This window comes from Gossypium arboreum, chromosome 5 (assembly GCF_025698485.1).
Source record: "Gossypium arboreum isolate Shixiya-1 chromosome 5, ASM2569848v2, whole genome shotgun sequence".
Classification (NCBI taxonomy): domain Eukaryota; kingdom Viridiplantae; phylum Streptophyta; class Magnoliopsida; order Malvales; family Malvaceae; genus Gossypium; species Gossypium arboreum.
In genome coordinates this window covers 92,901,722-92,920,457 of record NC_069074.1, presented here as the reverse complement: position 1 = coordinate 92,920,457, position 18,736 = coordinate 92,901,722, and the positions used below count along the sequence as shown (strand labels likewise).

General features: G+C 33.0%; 3 protein-coding genes across 4 annotated transcripts; all 3 read right to left on the bottom strand.

Moving 5' to 3' along the window:
- Positions 1–176: 176 nt before the first annotated feature.
- Positions 177–1,794, bottom strand: LOC108487099 (uncharacterized). 2 transcript variants are annotated; one of them, XM_017791332.2, is made up of 2 exons: positions 1,561–1,794; positions 177–1,109 (listed from the first exon to the last, which is right to left on the bottom strand). In XM_017791332.2, the coding sequence occupies exon 2, from the start codon at positions 1,074–1,076 to the stop codon at positions 405–407; it is 672 nt and encodes a 223-aa protein (XP_017646821.1). In that variant the 5' UTR covers positions 1,077–1,109; positions 1,561–1,794; the 3' UTR covers positions 177–404. The 2 variants fall into 2 exon arrangements, with proteins under 2 accessions (XP_017646821.1, XP_017646822.1); XM_017791333.2 differs by having other exon boundaries at positions 177–1,060.
- Positions 1,795–3,101: 1,307 nt separating this feature from the next.
- LOC108487945 (subtilisin-like protease SBT5.4) lies at positions 3,102–8,082 on the bottom strand. Its single transcript, XM_053028103.1, has 9 exons — positions 7,637–8,082; positions 7,379–7,488; positions 7,184–7,281; positions 6,932–7,096; positions 6,449–6,557; positions 4,689–5,324; positions 4,363–4,608; positions 4,173–4,287; positions 3,102–4,081 (listed from the first exon to the last, which is right to left on the bottom strand). The coding sequence occupies exons 1-9, from the start codon at positions 7,718–7,720 to the stop codon at positions 3,320–3,322; spliced, it is 2,325 nt and encodes a 774-aa protein (XP_052884063.1). The 5' UTR covers positions 7,721–8,082; the 3' UTR covers positions 3,102–3,319.
- Positions 8,083–13,404: 5,322 nt separating this feature from the next.
- Positions 13,405–16,920, bottom strand: LOC108487408 (BTB/POZ domain-containing protein At1g55760-like). Its single transcript, XM_017791745.2, has 4 exons — positions 16,403–16,920; positions 15,938–16,074; positions 14,584–14,702; positions 13,405–14,173 (listed from the first exon to the last, which is right to left on the bottom strand). Exons 1-4 carry the CDS (start codon positions 16,519–16,521, stop codon positions 13,571–13,573), a joined length of 978 nt encoding a protein of 325 aa, XP_017647234.1. The 5' UTR covers positions 16,522–16,920; the 3' UTR covers positions 13,405–13,570.
- Between the last annotated feature and the right edge of the window lie 1,816 nt (positions 16,921–18,736).

Here is an 18,736-nt window from a genome sequence, read left to right as displayed (position 1 = left end):
GAAAGAAAACTCAAGTTCAGCCCCTATAAAAGACATTGTTAGGAAAGGACAATAACAAACTCCAAAAAAATTAATACGCGTACAAAATAAAATCCAATCCGATCCTTAATTTTGTACATGGAACAATTTCGAACTCAAGCTCAAACTCGAGCATCGAAAACCGAACACAATCAAACTGAACTCAAATAGAATAAATTCAAAAAAGGGACATTATAATGATAGTTTTACATAACATTCATTTCACTCAAATGCCTACCTATCAAAACTTTCATCTCAAATAACTCCCTAAAGAACATCACGTTCTTTGTTTTCTTTTTTCTTTTTTTCCTTTTATCAAGGGTTTTAAATTACTCTTAAAAATCCATATAACAAAATCTCAAAAACATATTACAAATAACAAAGAATCAAAACCTTTCGGCCAATCTAGCACTAACTTGTCTAAGTTTAGAGTAAACCTTACCAGCAGGTGAACCTAAAATGAGGCTACAAAGTGAATCTCTAGCAATCTTGATGTTAGCAAAAGATCCCAATATATGAATCTTAGTATCGGCAATGACGATCCTAGTCTTTGTAGAGTTCTCAATAGCAAACTTCGTTTTACCGCCTTTTCCCGACAACCTTCCTATAGCACGAGACAAGTGTTCTCCTCTAAGTGTTTTCACATCCTTGATTTCAAACGACTCGACATATAACTCATCTAATCTCAAAAGAGCAATGGCATCCGGAACATCAAAACCCAACATGAAAGCTTGGACAAAATCTGCACATTTTTGTAGGTTACTAATGTCGGGCGTGTCTCGTCGTGTTTTCAGTTCGACTTTACGAGCTTTGAGATTCATACGGATGTCGATCTTCATTTGTTCATAAACAGGAGTATAGATATCCATCCAGTATTTCTTGAGAGGTGAATACCTATGAGGTGGAACTGAAACCTTTCTGAATTGGACTCGACCGTCTGACATCTCGTGTGCCTTAAGAGGCTCAAATTTTGGCTTTGGGGGTAAAGGATTTGACTCGGGTTTAGGCTCGGAAGGCATGGTTTCGATCTCCATGGTGGCGGCTGCTTCAGTAGACATCTTAATGTTATTACAACACAAGCAAATTGGAGTCTGAAAAGCAAAAAATTACAACAGGTTCAATTTATAATTGAACTACAAAGTAAAAAGAAATAGCATCATCAATTACATCAACAGATGAGCTTATTCATTATATTTTTGTTCATATTCATCCTTGGTCTTTTTTTTTTGTTCTTATTTTTAAAATAAAATTTTCCTAATTGTTAATCATTTATTCAAACATGCCTCTAATAAACTATTCTAGTAATATTCTAATTACATCAGCTATATTACTTCTATTAAATCCATCATCTGTAAACAACATAAATTCAAGGATTAACTAAACATAACAATAAATAGAATTCAAAACCCCAAAAAGAACAAATCTTGCAGAGACCCAAAATCAAAAACACAAAAAAAATGGAAACATGGTTACATATAAATAATCCCAAATCATTCGAATTGAAAACCAAGAAACATAGAAGAAACTGAAGGTTTAGCTGACCTGGAATGGATTTGGATTACAGTGAAAAGCAGTTTCCTTTGACCTCGATCGAGGTTGAGTGGAGCCTGGAAAGAAGCAGAGATGGCGATAAGTAGCCGCAGGCAAGGCAACCAAGAAGAGGAAAAGATTAAAAACCTAAAACCCTTTGAGTGGCATACGGATTTTGTACTTTCAAGATTGGGCTTTTGATTAAAGGGACTCCCTTTTTGTCTCAGATAGCAGTTTGTATTTGTAGCCCACAGGCTTGTAATTGTAAATGGGTTATTGTATCAATAAGACCCTTATAATTTCAACAAAAGTATATAACTAGACTTGCCCACGGCCGGGTCAACCTGAAAAGTAAGAGGATTTGGACAAAAAAATAAGATTCATTTTTTAAAAAATCAAGCCTCGAGTAAATTTTTTTTACCCGAGCTCAACCCGAATTTACAAAAAAAAAATGGTTTTGTTATTATTTCACTGTTATATTGCTATTATTTTGTTGATATCGCTTAGATATTGTATAACTCTTATTTTATTATTTATTTTTCTACTATTTTAGAGGTATTTGTTTGCTAAGATATACTTATTTTAGTGTTATTTAAGTGTATGTATATATTTTTTAATTTTTTTCATTTGTTGAGAAACATTTATTTTAATATTTTTAGTCTATTTAATTAATTACATTAATGATGATGATTTGCCATAATATAATGCTTAGTGATTAGCTAGCTAGACTTTATAGTTGCATGTGTTATCATTGTTAGTCATCTTATTGTCCGATCTCTCTTAGTTTCGATTATTGTAATACTTAAGGTGTTTCATTGTAACACTTAAAATATTACAACTAATTTGTCACACTTGCAATCAATCCACTTTTATTTATGATAATTTGTGCTAATTTATGACGCAGTCAGGCTTAACCACTAAGAATTTAACCATTTTTAGCACTAAATCTAACAATCATTTAAAATAAGCAAAATTATATGGTAAACTATCGGTGGAGTTTTTAGACTCTACAAGCAAAGTCAAGGAGTTAACAAGTGCCCTATAGGGAAATAGTAAAATATTAGTTGACATTCTCGTCAATGTTTGCGTTACTCAAGCCGACATTCTTGCTTCTCCTTCATCTACTGCTGCTCATGTGGGTACTTCCCCCTAAGGAGGAACGCTCCCCTACCAATGCATTTTTACATCCCACAGCTTCGTCAGATCGCTTAGCCTCTTTCATGTTTGGTGCAAAAGCGCTCGACCAGTGAGCTATTACGCACTCTTTCAAGGGTGCATACTTCTAGGCAAACTGATTGAATTATTGGTTTACTCGTAATACTATAGTCTTTGATTTGAGCTGTTCAACAAGTCAAAATATTTAGTTCAAATCCACCTTTTCACCTAATTATTATTATTTTATTGTCATCCTTACACTTATTGTTAGGTTAAATTCTACTATTAGTCCCTACGTCATGCTTAAATTGTAGATTTAGTCTCTCTAAAATTGTTTCGTACATTTCAAATTTTGAAATTTCAATTATCATAACCCGAATAGAAAATCAAACTTAAAATAACCCAAATTCAAAAAATCGATTTAAAAATTACCCTATTGATACAATTTTGCAAGAGAGAAATATGAATCATGCTTGTATGTAATTTCTTATTTGCAACGTTATTACATTTGGCATTTCCTTTTCTAAAGTCCTCCCCCCCCCCCCTAAAAGAATGGAATGCTAATAATAATAACGATAAAATCAAACCCCCAATTAAAAATTACACCAAAAAATTTCTACTTACGTTTCACTACCAATGGACTTCTCACGTAATGATACCCATCACACCATCTCAATACCCCAAATACATACCCTACACCTCCCTCCGCATCCACTTTTTTACTACTCGGTCTTAACCTCACTTCGAATTTCTTCTCTTCACCGATCTTTGTAAATTTCAATGTCGATGGATGAACCGTCACCATAACTCCGACCGGTGATCGAACATGAGCTTTATATGTCCCTGGTGTACCCACATTCTTAACTTTCCTTGTAATGATGGTTGTGCCATTGAGTTCAGGGACTGTTATGGAAGGGTAGTTCAAGTCCGCAACGTTGTGTGATTTTGGACAAACGTATGGCTTGTTCGAAAACAGTTGTATCGTGGTTTGGTTGTAGCCACGAGCACATAAGTAGTTCAAGTAATCGTCGATGGTTAAGTCGTAAATGAGGCCTGGATCCATTGCACGGTTTGGTCTCACGTGTCCTGCACCGTAACTGAACGGGGTTGCCTTGTTACCATCTGAATCAAGCATTGGGTTGACAGTGTTGTCTCTCGTTCTAGCGGTGGTCATGATCGCGGATCTAATGGCTGCAGTGCTCCATTCGGGGTGGAGACTCTTGAGAAGACCGACGATGCCGGAAACGTGCGGGCAGGACATGGAAGTTCCAGACTGCGAGGTGAAGGGTATTCTACGTGTGTCGGATTCGTCTTCTGTTGGACCAACTGATTCAGAGAATGCTGCAATGATGCTTACTCCTGGTGCGGTTATATCCGGCTGAAAACGGAAAACGGAAAACCAAAACATTAAATTTGTTAATCAAACAATATATATACATATACCTGCGGTTATATCATTGAAAATTTACCTTAAGGATTGCAGGGTCAATCATGTTGGGTCCCCTAGAAGAAAAAGAAGCCATAAATGGTGCAGGCTTTGCATCCAATTGTGTCTTCACTGGTGTTAAATATGCTGTAGGGTTCCTATATGTTCATAAGTTATTAGTGAAACATAAACAATTATTATAGCACAAACTAGTATGGAAATAAGAGAGTTACTTGGTTGAATTGATGTATGCAAATACTGTTACACCATCAGTGTAATTCAAGTGAGTAGCCGGGAGCAAATGCGGGTCAGCTATAACTTCATTTCCGCTTTTCTCATCGTTCGCGAGAATCATCCCAACCGCACCAGAAAGAAGAGCCTGCTTTCCCTTATCAGTTCTAGGGTTGATTCCCCGAAGACATACTAGTATCTTCCCTTTAACCTTGATGGGATCCAATGATCCTGGTTGACACAGGATTCTGCACGAAGGAAAAATGATTCATCGAATGATATCGAAATAACATGAAATTACAAATCCAGAGTCAAACATGAAGCTTACGCATCAACAGCTGAAGCGTTGGCTGCTTTGGCATGATCAGCACCTATCAACGGATAAGAAGTTTTCGATTTCAATGTTGCTGCAGCAAGGCTGGCTCCCTTGAGACGTATTTTATTGCCTAGTTCAACATAACTAGTGAACTCCCTATCGAGTGTACTAGCACCAACCGTAAACATCCACGGCGACAAGTTCGAAACAGTTCCAGGAGCCGGTCCCGAGTTTCCACCAGACAAAACAACAGATATCCCTTTCTTAACAGCATGAAAGGCACCAATCGCAATACCGTCTTCGAAAAACTCAGCCGCTTCACCCCCCAATGACACGGAAAGCACATCAACACCGTCACTTATCGCAGCATCAAAAGCAGCCATGATATCCGCATCGAAACATTGGTTACCATTAACAGGGGGCCAACAAACTTTATAAGCCGCAACACGAGCTTTAGGCGATCCTCCTTTTGCAGTACCATTTCCATAACCGAAAACACTAGCCCCATTAACAAAGTTACCACCGGCTGTTGATAGAGTATGAGAACCATGACCCTCGTGGTCCCTAACGGTCTTGAACGTCGCGTTGAGCTTTTCGCCGAGGTAAGCCTCGTACCCTCGGTTGAAATACTTGGCTCCGATCAACTTCCTGAAATATTTAACAATGGGACAGTTGCAGGCATAAGACAAAAACAAATCATAAGCTCCATTGATGATAACTTTTAACCAAAGTTACCTTTAAATTTATAACTTTTAACAAAAGAAAACATTTTTTTTTGAATAAATACAATAGGCATTTGACTTTATGCTTTCTATGGGGGAGAGAATCAAGTAGAAAATAAAAAGAATTTTTTCTTTATCAGTCAGAAAAGAAATGCCCTTATTCCCTTTTGCTTTTTTTAAAAAATATATATATATTTCTTTTCTTAAATTGTTACTTTTATCAATTAATTATTGAAAAAGAAAATTCTGGGTCATCACTTTATCCCTACAAGAATCAATGATTAAACTACTTTAGGATTTGTAATCATCATACAAAGCCTATCAAAATTGACATTGGTGACAACATAGGTTTCTCGGATCGAAAGTGTTAGATTCGGATAATTCAAAAACAAATTTCTAAGTCGTCTCATGTATTTTAAAAAATCACGGAAGGTCAAATTCATATACATATATTTAAATATATAGAATACAAATACAACCTTAAAAACCATGGCTTTATAAGCTTACAATCAAAGCCATGTGCATTGATGCAAAAGACAGCAAAGATGACTTGTATTCTATTCTAAGAAATACTTGGAAATGATTTGGATTCAATTTTTTCATGTATTTGGATGATGATAGCTTAACTTGATGGTCAAGCATGTGGTATGAAAATGATAATTAATAACAAAAAGGAATCATTTGGAAAGATTTGTGAACTTGCAATGATGTTCAAAAGAAATTTGAAAACAAAATAATTATAATTTATAAGAAACCCCATGAATGTGAGATTCACATATGAATTCCACTATCATTGCATACCCTAAAAAGGAGGGTCTGTTACACACCTTTAGAAAAACTTTAAAGTATGGGCCCTTTTTTCTTTCAAAACTTTACCTCATAATTGAGGTTGCTATTGCATTTATACATATATACATACATATATATATATATACATGAACATGGCTTTGATTGAAAATACATTGTATATGCAAATCCCTTTGTAGAAAAAACACTTGTGATTTCCCATTTTTAGCAAAGAATAACTCATTTTAGTGAAGTAGAATCAACCTGTTACAACTAAAACGACCATCGACGCCACGCTGACACGATCCTCGCCATCGAGACGGGATCGGTCCTATCCCATCGTCGCTAAAGCTCTTCGATTCCGGCCAGACACCTATATCAGATAAATAATAAAAAGGCATTGCTTTATAACCAAAATATGTCAAAACATGATAGCCATTGACAAGCAAACAGTGGCACACATATTATAAGCAAAAAAGCATGATATGTATAGTCAAAAATCATTAGCTATTGAGACCCTACCACTGTCAAATTTTATCTGCAGATTAACACAAAACATGAAAAAAGCTGGTTTTTTTTAAGATCATTTGAAAACTATTGAGTCAATAACCAATTATCTGAGTCAACTTTCAAGTGTCATTCTGAAGAAATGATTTGTTTTCAAACGTGTAAACATCAAATAAAAAATACCCCAAAATTTCATGCAAAAAAATGGATTGAAAAAAAGGAAAAAGATTGAAACTTTACCAGTATCAAGGTTTCCAATAATGGTGTCTTCACCAAATTTTGCTTTCTTCCAAAGGGAATCCGAAGGTATAACACCATTTCTCTCTAATCTGAGAAAATCCCATGATCGTGTTGTATGAAGCTTTCTTCCTTTGTTTAAAAAAACCGAAACCACATTTGGATGCTCTACATTCATCAATGATGAACATTCAAATATTATACCCAAAAAATATTCAATGAAATATAATAGAAAAATAATTGAAATTTTCTTACTTGAAACCTGTGATGCTTCATCTTCATCAAGGATTGCAGCAAAACCATTGATGTTTCGAGTGTATGAGTAAAAAATTTTCTCTTTTGCTGTTTCAGTGCTGTGGAGGAAAGTAAACACAAAAACAAATGGATTAAAATCTAAAAGGGAAAATAAAATGAGGATTTTTTTTAATGTAATTATATGAAATTACGTACCTTCCAACTAATGAACCCAGCAATTCATAATGAGAATTTTTTACTCGATGAAGTTCAGCCGATGTGGGATTTAAACCATGCTTATGTCCTCCTAAATACACTATATAAGACTGCAAAAACAGAAACAAATAGGTACATTTTGAACATATAAAGATTGAAACTTTGACCAAAAACAAGAAAAACCCAGAATTACGTTTAGTACTAAGAAACTAAAAAATCAAAGTGAAAATTGAATGACATTTTTTAAGCTTTGCTTGCCTTTCTAACAGCAAAAGTTGAAGACTGCAAAAGAGAAAAAAGAAAGACTGATAAAAGTAAAGGAGAAAGCATTGAAAGCTTCATTGATTTGGTCCTTTAATGGCTTCTACTCTCTGTGTTTTGTGAAGTGCAGAAGGAGAAGAAGAAGAAGAAGGTGGTGGTGGTGGTGGTGGTGGTGGTGGTGTTGTTGTAAAAGTACTCTGCTTTTTCCCCTGTTTTTAAACTCTGTTTTTTGAAGCTTTGTTTTTGGAAACAAAATTGTTTCTTCCCTTTGATAACGGATAGCAATGGATTTCTCTCCCATTTTGCAAAGGCAACTTTTTAGGAATGGATTTTGATTTTAAGAGCTAAGAATTTATTTTTAAAAAAATATTATCTTTTGAGATTATATTATATTGATTTGTTGTGATTTGGGTGTAATTAGAAATTAAAAACTAATATCTTTATTTTAATGAAAAAAACTCAAATTAGTAGTTGAATTAGGTAATTTATATACATATTTTGAAAAACGGACTAATTCGAAAAAGTTGTGTTTACACAAAGTGAAAGGAAGATCTACATATATTCGTTAGAGTCGAATCTAACGACAAACAAACTCAAAAATGAAAATTTTCAATTCAATTCTGTTGTAAATAAATAAAAAGTTAAATTAATATACGATAAATTTACACTTTTAACTCCGTAAAAACCTTGATTGTAATTACAAATTCGAGCCTTTAAAATTTGAGACCTCAACTTTTAATAATTTGTGCAAATTATCTTTAAGAGTTGATATTACGAATCGATTTAATCGATAAACTTACATAAAATCTAGATTTTAATTATAACAATAAAATAAATTAAGATATTTAAATTTTATGAGGATAATATAAATAAAACTGTTTGAAAATGCCATAAATATTTATTATTTGATTGGATGAAATCAAACTTCAAAGAGTCCTAAAACTTAGTACTACTTTTTTTTTTCTTATTAATAAAATTTCTAAAAAATAAAAAAATAAAAATTTGTAAAAGGTTTATTTTGTTGGGGTTGGGGCTATAAATAAAGGTAGAAAAGCTAAAAGTGTTGCAAACATTATTTTTATATTTCTAAAAGTTTTACATTATTGAAATAAAATAAAGTTACATGTGAAAGCTTGAATTTTTTTTATTTGTATAATACGATTTTTTTTATATGTGTATAATACGATTTATGTTTGAAGTTCGTAGCTGTTTTTCTTAACAATGTTATAATATAACACAAATTTTTTATTTTAATTATTTTTAATTTAATTATAAAGTTTGGGTTTTGTTAAAAAGATAAATTTTCTTAATATCTTGAGAATTTAGATAATATATATTGAGAAATAAGTGATAAGGTTAAATCCCACTACTACTAGACTAGTATAGCAATAATTAAAGTTAGCTATTATGATAATTAGATTATTATTATCATTATTAATAATTTATTTATATGAAAAAATATGTAGTGATAATAATATATTATACGTATCATACGGGTCGATTGAGTCTTAATTCGATTGGTATAAGTATTGTTGTCAATATATGAGAACATGGCTTCGAGTGCGCTGAAGCCTATTATCATCCTATTTATGAGTTGGAAATAGACTATGAGTAATTCTAAGTATTGTATTAAAAAGAACAGATATAATGAGAATCTATAGTGAAATTGTTTAAAAATATATACAATATGGTCCTATCTTTTTAGTGCAAGTAGCTTAAGATAGGGATGAAATTGCAACTAATTAGGTTAATATGATATTTAGGTCAAAATTAATTAAATTTTAATTAGGGTAGTAAAAGTCAATAAGTCATTAAATTTTAATTAGAGTGGGCATAAAAATTTGTTTAAAGCTTTTCAACAAATTTATTTGAAAATTAGGATTGAGTTTTGATTAAGTTGGATTCAATTGAGAATTTTGAATTTTTTGAATTGTTCTTAATAATTTAGTTCAATTTGATCCTTTTAAATTGATTACTTGAATTAACTAATTTCAATGCGACTTTCGACCAGTACTGACCGTACTGGTGCTTTTCGCCCTGCCGTAAAATAATGGGCTAAGTGTTAGGCCTTTTGGAGGGAGAGAACTAAGGCCTCAGCTGAACTAGGAGAATCGGCCTTCATTGCTCCACAAAACTCTGTTGGGTGTAGTAGTGTATCTGGGTCAAGCCCTGTTTGAAAGATAAAGGTAAAACAGTGGCCTACCCGTCATCTGGTTTAGATAGTATGATTCAAAATCGACAGGTTGATAGTGAGAAAAGAATTGCAATGGATACGAATGGAGTTCAAGCTGAGGCCGATGATGCTATTATGACTGATCAGCGTTGGGTAGCACATTTGTCGGATCCACCGGATGAAGAAGATAAGACGATGGCCAGTGAGTCTAGTTTACATGCTGCTCTAGTTGGAGTAATGAATCCCATGGCTGTTGATCAGGTAATAAATTCTCCCAATAATGAAGGTAATAATTTGGAATTGTAGGGGAGTGGGAAATGTGTTATTCATGAAGAATTGTATTGATTGAATTCGTCGAGAAATTCCAGATGTTTTGTGTGTGCTGGAAACTAAAGCTACTGTAGGGTATGGGTAAGACCTTAGAGAAAAAAACTCTCCTTGAATGCTAGTTTTGAAGTTCAAGCCCAGGGATTCCGAGGTGGGTTGATTTTCCTTTGATATCGATCTTAGAAATTTTACTGATCAAGCCACTAATTGCTTTGTAAAAGAAGGGCACGCCTCTTTTGTGTATGTACAACCGTACCAAGAAGCCAAAAATCGGTTCTGGAGGGATATTGCTGATTGGGGTTCGAATCTTAGAATGCCTTGGACGATGGCCGGTGATTTTAATGATTTTGCTTCTTTAGAAGAACGTAGTGGTTGCGTTGACCATCTTATGGATACCAGTTGCACGGGATCTAAATTCACATGGGTTCGTCGTCAGCATGGGAGGATTAATTTACAAGAAAGGCTGGACAGAGTTTTGTTCAACCTTGAAGCTTTGAATTATGCCGCTATTATATTCTGATCACCATCCAATTCTTCTTAATACTTTGGGGTTAGTTATGTTCTTCCAAGAGACTTGCGGGCTTTTAGATTCGAAGCTGCCTGGCTTACTAGTATGGGCTTTTAAGGAAATCTTCACGGAGTGGATGGAGAACTCGAGCAATATTGCACAGGCCATTGAAGTAGTCACCAGGGCTGTTAAGGAGTAGAAGTCCTCTTTTGGCAATATATTTGTGAGGAAATGGTCATTGATCAAAAGGTTGCAGGGTATTCAAAATTCACCTCGTTATATGTTTTCTTCTTATTTGCAACAGTTAGAAGCAACTCTTAATACTCAATTTTAGACCATTTTGACGCAAGAGGAATTATTGTGGCTTCAGAAATCTTGTTTAGACTGGATTTCTAAGGGTAAACGGAACACTCGATGATTTCACCTTACAATGTTGATGTGACTTACTCGAAATAAGGTGTTGGGCTTATTCATTGATGATTCTTGGGCATCTAATCAAAGAAGTATGATGGAACATGTGGTAAATTACTTTGATAAACTCTTTGCAAAGAAGCGGGTCTCTATGTTACCTTGTGATTTTTCTGATTTTCAACCCTTACTTGATTTCGATGGAAGAGGTTCGTAATAGCCTTTTTTCCATGAAGGGACCGAAAGCTCCAGGTCCAGATGGTATTCAACCAGTCTTTTATCAAAAGCATTGGGATTGGTATTTGAATTTGCCAAGGGGGCATGGAATACTGGTACTTTTGCGTTTTCTCTGGCTAAAGCTTACATGGTTTTCATTCCTAAAGTAGCAGCAGCAGATAGAATCCCTTTGTTCCGGCCTATAGGCCTCTTCAACACTTCCTATAAAGTTTTATCTAACACAATTGTCAATCGTCTGCGTCCAGTATAACAACGTCTCATTGGGCCTTCCCAAAACAGCTTTCTTGCTGAAAGGAGCACAACTGATAATATTTCGGTGACACAGGAAGTGGTTCATTCGATAATGAATATGAAAGGAATTCAAGGAGCGATGATTCTGAAGATTGATCTGCAAAATGCTTATGATAATGTGGACTGGAGCTTCCTCAGGTTTGTCTTGATTGAATTTGGTTTATCATGTTTTGTGTCCAAGCTAGTAAAATCACCCCGATTTGGAATGGTCAAGTGACTTCAAAATTTCCTCCACAACAGGGTTTGAGACAGGTCGACTCACTGTCACCATATCTCTTCATTATGGTGATATTGGACAGAGAAGGGGTAGTTGGGGAGCCTTATAAAATTTAACATAGTTTTTCTATGTTTTCCATTTCTTAAAACTAGTCTCTATACTTATATTTTTTTGAACAAGTCCTTATTTCTTTCACATGATTCTTAATTTGTCTAAATATAAATTGACTTCTTTATATTCAAAACAAAGTTAAAATAAAAACTTTGTTAGAAAAACCGATGATTACAAGGTCGTGAGGATGGTGCAGTTCAATAAAAGTGACTATGAAGATGATGAAGGTATATTTTACTATTATTAGGTTAAGTTTTATAGTTTAAAGAATGACTCTTGGAGGAAAATCACTAAGCTCCCTCCTTATCTTAGGTTTATGTTTTAATTTTTCTACCATCTAATGCATAGGCGAGGCTATGGTGTGCTTGCTGGTGGGGTTTTACATTGGGTGATGCCTCCATGAATTGAATTGGGATTGAAGAGTAGGATTGTGGGTTTTGATCTTGAAAACGAGGAGTTCATTGAAGTGCCTCAACTTGAACGTGTCGATAAGAACTAACTGTTGGATGCGACAACCCTAGAAGGGCGAATATGTGCCGTTTATAATTATGACCAAGAGAAAATGAAGGAATATGGAGGAAAACAATGTTGCTTTCCATTCAAAGAACTAGAACCATTACCACACTAACGTTTTCAAAGCCATTAGCTTATTCCAAGCAGCTTGATAAGGTTTTGGTGAAGATTAATAGCTAAAAGTTTGCCTGGTATGATTTGCAAAAGAAGATGCTAAGTGTGAAGAATGGTGGTAGTTCAGGTACATTTGGTGCACAGGTTTATATAGGAAGCCTCATTCAAATAGAAGACCCTAAAAGATAGGAAATTGCGAAGCAAATTGAACAAGATGAGCAAAAGGATAGAAACAGAAAGAAGAGGTACAAATGGTGAATTCCAACTTGTTTGAATCTTTTTTTGAAACATAAAAAAGTTTTAACAAATAGAAAACATAAAAAAAACTACCTTAAAATATACGAAGAAGGAAAGAAAAATTAAAAGAATATAAAAGAAAAATTAAATTGCTTAAAATGAAAAATATAAGGACTAATTGTATAAATTAACTTAAAATTTTTGTTTGAAATAATAATTTAACATGTGACGTCAGCTTACCATTACACTGTTAATAATAATTAAAGACTCAGTGACTAAAATGTTACAATGTGATAACGTAAGTGACTAAAATGTAACAATTTAAACAAGTAATTAAAATGTAACTCGAGATAAATAAAAATGACTATTTTGAGAATTTACCCTAAAAGAAAAAAAAAACAAAAGACATGGGATTATGAAATCATTAGGCCTCTGCCATTTCGGGATTCATGCCATTAATTGGTTCTTGTGCCGTGGCCAATGGGTTTCTACTTCTCTTAATTCAAAGCTTAGTTTAGATTAATAGTGTGTTTATCTCTAGTTAGGGTAGAAATAACAGTGATGATGAAATTAAATATTATAGTGATAATATAACGTTAAACCAAAAAAAAAAAAAAACCCAGTCATCATTGAGAAAACATCAATAAGGATTTATATTTATATTTGATGCACTAAAAGTGTACAATTTTATAAACTGTCAATTTTCAAATATATGCCGTTATCTGAATTACTAATAACACATAAAATTATACAATATCAGTGCATCAATTATCAACCCTAAGCCAGATTTGAATCTTAAAACCCTTTCCATGTATTTAATACTTCATGAAATATATCAGCTATAAGCTCCCTATCAGCACATTGCAAGAATGCATGAAAATCATCTCTAATATCATATATTTTACCAAACTTCACCAAATACCGCATGCAGCTCATTTTCAGCTTTTGCAATTGGTATAAATTTGCATTTTGGAGCCTCTCGAGCACGTTTTTCGCGTCGATATCTTCGATTAAGCTCTCGTGGCACGCTTCTTTCAAGTCCAAGATATCATATTTATCGGCCGCTCGAAGAAGTGCTAACCGGTGAGTTAGGAATTCTTCGTGTTTGATGTTCCCGTAAATATATCGTAAGAAAGCTTGGCAAACTTCGATCGACATGTCGGATATGTTTATGGTTGAAAGTTCTTTCTCTTGAAGGTTATGTGAGAACATGCTGTGGAAAACAGGTGATCTCGAAGCTAAGACGGCTCGGTGAGCTCCGATACTTCCGTCGGAAACGTTGATGATGATGTCGGTGTTGATCTCTTCGGTTAACATTCTACCAAGGCATGCTAATGCTGTTTCGTTTGATTGTTTTGCTGTGAAACCTTCAGCCCAAATAGAGGAAGGTTCCCCACCCTACAAAACATTAATTGTTAGTACATCTATGTCAGGGAAATACATGGTAAAAGTATCATAGAGGCCCTTGTATTAAAAGTCAAATTGCATTTTGCTCTCACTATTGAAAAATTGAGAAAATTAGTCCTTGTATATTGAATCAAGAAGCAAATTGGTCCTTGTATTAACGTTATTTCATCAACCACATTAGTTTTTAGCTATAGAATGGATAAAATTTTTAAGAGAAATGATTGATTTACTCCTTGATCTAATGTATAAAGATTAATTTGTCCAATTTTTTAAGTAAAGGAGATAAAATACGATTTAACTCCTAATACAGAGGCCTCCATAATACTTTTATCAGATATAAGTAAATTTAGATTTTTTTTTTCAGAATCGACTTGTATCCATATCCGAATAAGTGTACTTACGTTTGCAGATGCAGTCTTTAGATCAAGAAATTCAACGTCAATAATGAATTTCCCTGTCAAAGGAACCTCAATCGGCCACACAAAATCGTCGTTGCTCTTCAGCTGTTTGTCTATTATTTCTGCAAACAGATGCAATAAAATTGTGAAATTTTCTTCTTTTTATTTTTTTTTCATTCTTGAGCATGATTAAATTTTCATAATTTGGTAAGTTTAGATCTGTCCCTGGCCAGTCTAAAGGCCTGTCTGAAAAGTTAGAAGAGTTTGAGCAAAAATAGACTCGAAGAAAGGCTTGAGCAAAAAAAAAACAAGGTTCGTTTAAAAAATGAGCCGAAACTCGGGTAAAACTTTTTTGACCCAAAAAAAACTGTTATTTTCTTGTTATTTTCTTACTGTTTTGCTACCATTTCACTATATGTTACTACTATTTTAATGTTATCATTTGAATATTGTATAACTCTAGAAAACAATTATTTTAATATTTTGATGTATTATATTTTTAAATTTTTAATAAAAAATAATATAAGAAAATTTAGACTCATTTTTCGGGCCAAACTGGGCCCGAACCTAGCAAATGGGCCTAAAATTTTGGCAAGATTCAGTTCGACCCGACTCGATCCATGAACAGGTCTAGATAAATTTCAAGTTTGAGTTATTTTAGGTTTGAGTTAATTTGAATTCGGGTCATTTGGACTTTATACTTAGGTTTTTGGGTAAATTTAGGTCATTTTGGTTCTTGACTTTTTATTTCGACAGAAGAAAAAAAGTCACAAGATTTATGTGATTTTAACATTTATGTGGACTAAAATCTGAAACTTCATTTAAATACAGGGATAGACAACAAAATTTTTCCCATAGAAAAAGAAAGGGAAAACTACATTGGTAGTCATCCAACTATATAGATATATATATTTTATCATCTAATTATGAAAAATTATAAAATAGTCACTCAACTATTAGTAAATTTATTTTCTGATCACACAACGATAAAAAATTACACAGTAGTCACTTAATTATTCAGTTTTTTTGAGTGTTTTCATTTTTACGTTAGCTAGCTTGTGATAAAAAAAATAAAATCGAATAGTTAAATGATCATTTTGTAATTTTTTATAATTGGGTGACCTCTACTGCATTTTACCCAAAAAGAAAAGAATAACCTCAATCTTGAGCATCGCAAAAACAATGCTCAAATTACTGTGAGAGCACATATTCTTGTCTTAACTCATAAGACAGGAACTCAATTCAGCATAAATCACATAAATTTATATTCATTAAAAAAACAAATATAAACCATAAAGGATCAAATTGAAAAAAAAAAAAGAAAGATGAATTATAATGTTTAAAGAAATTGGGGTACCTGGATGAGTCAAAGCCTTTCGATCACCCACTGAGCTAACAACTCGAATAATGAAGGAAGCAATTGGAGGATTCTCTCTTGAAATCTCTGGGTATAATTTAACAGATAACACCCTGTTTTTCTCCACTGATAAATGCCTTCAAATTTAAGAAAAAAACCTTATGAACAAAAGTTGTTTTGTCTTCATTACACGCTTTGTAATAACATCAGATTTGTGCACCCAGGATTTTGGAAGGGTATTAAAACATGGCCACAAATTGGTTTAATTTAGTTTTAGTCCCTTTAACAAAAAAAAAAAAAAAACTAGCCTAAAGGGTTGTCTCAATCCATGGTGTTGAATCCAAAAAAGCCAAAACTAGTTTGTCATCATAACAGGACATAAGCCAATTAAAACTTGTAATAACATCAAATAATCTTCAAGGAATCAGAGCTGAATGCATGCACAGAAGAAGAAAAGAAACAGACCAGTTCCATTTACCGATCTTGAAAGGATCGGATTTGCGGTAAGTACAAGAAGCAAGGTTGTCGATCCGCCATTGAGCAAGACGAGCGGTGGTTTCAACTCTATAAGCAGAATCGCTCATCCTGGACAAAGCCAACGCCGCTGTAATTTCATGGATACAATCCAATATCCTTTCGAACAAAAATTCCCCTGACTTTCCCAGGTTTACTGTTACTCTCTCTCCACATAAATACTTCAATCCAAACCCCCCAAAAGAACACAACACCAACCCAGTTTTGCCTTCAGTCTAAAGCACACTGTTGTTCTGTCTGAAAGGAGCCAAGGATGTTGGTCTTGGTTTATGCCAGAGAGAGAGAGAGAGAGAGAGAGAGAAAGAGATAACGAGGAAGAATTGGTGAAACGTTGAACTAAAAATGAGGAAAAGCCTTTGGATCGTTTCTGATTACGAGGGGGGTTTACTTATTAAGTAGTACAATTTTTTCATTTAGGGGTAGCTTTGGGGGTAATTTTGGATTGGAGCTTTGAAGCTAAGTATCTTATTCCCGGATTAGTTTTGGATTGAGTCAATTTAATTCGTGTTTTGAATAATTTAAAATTATTTTTATTTGGGTCATTTTAATTAATTTTGGGTTCGCATTGGACTTGATTTAAGTAGTTTCGAGTTATTAACATTTTAGATTAAATTGTATTTAGATTTGAATTAATTGAATCGGGAAATTTGAGTCAAAATTAATTGATCTGCTTCCATCAAATGAATCGAAAACTTTAATTTTGTGTAATTTTATATACATAATTTTAATTTGGTTCAATTTTGATTTGATCAAATCAAGATAATTTTTCGTTGATATATCGCATACACAAACGATTATATTAATCTAATTTGGAAATAAATGTATGCATTATTTTTTTAAATGTGTATAATTAAATCAAAATCAAAGTTTCATGTATACAGATGAATCTCAATTCAAGTTTCATGTATATAATTACGCCAAATTAAAATTTATGTATTAAATTGATATATTAAATCAAAGTTGATATATAAATTTGATCAAGGGTGAAGCCAGGCGCTGGCAAGGGCCCGATCCCCCTAAAAATAGAAAATTTTTCATTTAGGCCTTTTAAAATTTTTAAATTAGTAAAGATAAAATTACACTTTGACCTTCTTAAAAATGATAAAAATTTGATTTAATCTTTTAAAAATTATAAAATAGAGACTATTAAAATTATGAAATTATATTTTACTATTGTAAAAATTATAATTTAATTTCTACCCTAAAATTTTTCATAATTTCAACCCTGAATTTGATATTTACATATATATATATATATATATATATAAACAAAGAATCTAATACTTGGTGTAAATGGCAACACCAAGTTTGATTAGTGTGTAAGATTGAACTCATTCCATATCCCTTTTAAGTTTTAAAAACTCATTTTTTTATGATAAGCCATTCATGGATTTGCGTGCACCCAATTTAACTTCCATTCATCGATTTTCGTGTTCCCTCTTCCTTTCTGTTTTTGCTGTTAATAAATTTCCCCCCAAGCACCTCAATTTTGTCAAGTATATAATGTAACCCCAAGTAATTTACATATGAGGTCATTAAATTATTAATAAATTTTTATTTTGGTCATTTAATTTCGAAAAAATATTAAATAATTATTAAATTATTCGAAAACTTTCATTTAAGTCACTATGTTATTAAAATTGTTACTGTATAGTCTTCTTCACTCGCATCGCATGCTTCAATCAAAAGCTCGCATTTTCTTTTTCTTTTACAGTTTAATTTTTTTTCATGAAGTAATTTTAAATGTTACAAATTTACAATTTTTGTATAGCTTATATCTTTACAATTTTAAAGGATTAAATCCAAAATAAGGTGGAGGGGGGATGACAAGTAAAGTAAAAGTTATTTTTTTAAAGCGTAGATGAAATATCAACTTTTGTTAAAGATTAAGCAATGGAGGGACTAAATTGATTAAACTATATACTAAAGGACTAAATTATTTAATTGATAATATTTGATTCCTTTGTTTACACTTAAATCAATGTTTGTGTTGGTGTAATTCACAATATTTCATTTTTTATTGCAGAGACTAGAAAAAAATGTGTATCTTATTTGTGGTGTATGCACATGACATTGAAATGCTTTTAGGATTGGATTAAAAAAGTTTAATTATGTTATTGGTCCTTATAATTTAACCAAATTTAGAATTTAGTCCTTATACTTTAATTTTCCAACAATAAATTGTATATTTTTTTTTGGTGAATTACAAGAGAAGGGTAAGGCCCTAATAGGGGCGCGACTAGTATGATTAGAACTCGGACTACA

What these genes read in the sequence shown, in the direction of transcription:
- LOC108487099 (XM_017791332.2), bottom strand. Translation starts at nt 1,076, where the DNA reads ATGTCTACTGAAGCAGCCGCCACCATGGAGATCGAAACCATGCCTTCC.
- LOC108487945 (XM_053028103.1), bottom strand. Translation starts at nt 7,720, where the DNA reads ATGAAGCTTTCAATGCTTTCTCCTTTACTTTTATCAGTCTTTCTTTTT. An exon ending in AACGCTTCAGCTGTTGATGC is followed by an intron (nt 4,609 to 4,688) that starts GTAAGCTTCATG and finishes TCCTTCGTGCAG; the next exon opens with AATCCTGTGTCAACCAGGAT. An exon ending in TTGACCCTGCAATCCTTAAG is followed by an intron (nt 4,082 to 4,172) that starts GTAAATTTTCAA and finishes TTCCGTTTTCAG; the next exon opens with CCGGATATAACCGCACCAGG.
- LOC108487408 (XM_017791745.2), bottom strand. Translation starts at nt 16,521, where the DNA reads ATGAGCGATTCTGCTTATAGAGTTGAAACCACCGCTCGTCTTGCTCAA. An exon ending in AAGATCGGTAAATGGAACTG is followed by an intron (nt 16,075 to 16,402) that starts GTCTGTTTCTTT and finishes TTAAATTTGAAG; the next exon opens with GCATTTATCAGTGGAGAAAA. An exon ending in AAAGGCTTTGACTCATCCAG is followed by an intron (nt 14,703 to 15,937) that starts GTACCCCAATTT and finishes ATCTGTTTGCAG; the next exon opens with AAATAATAGACAAACAGCTG.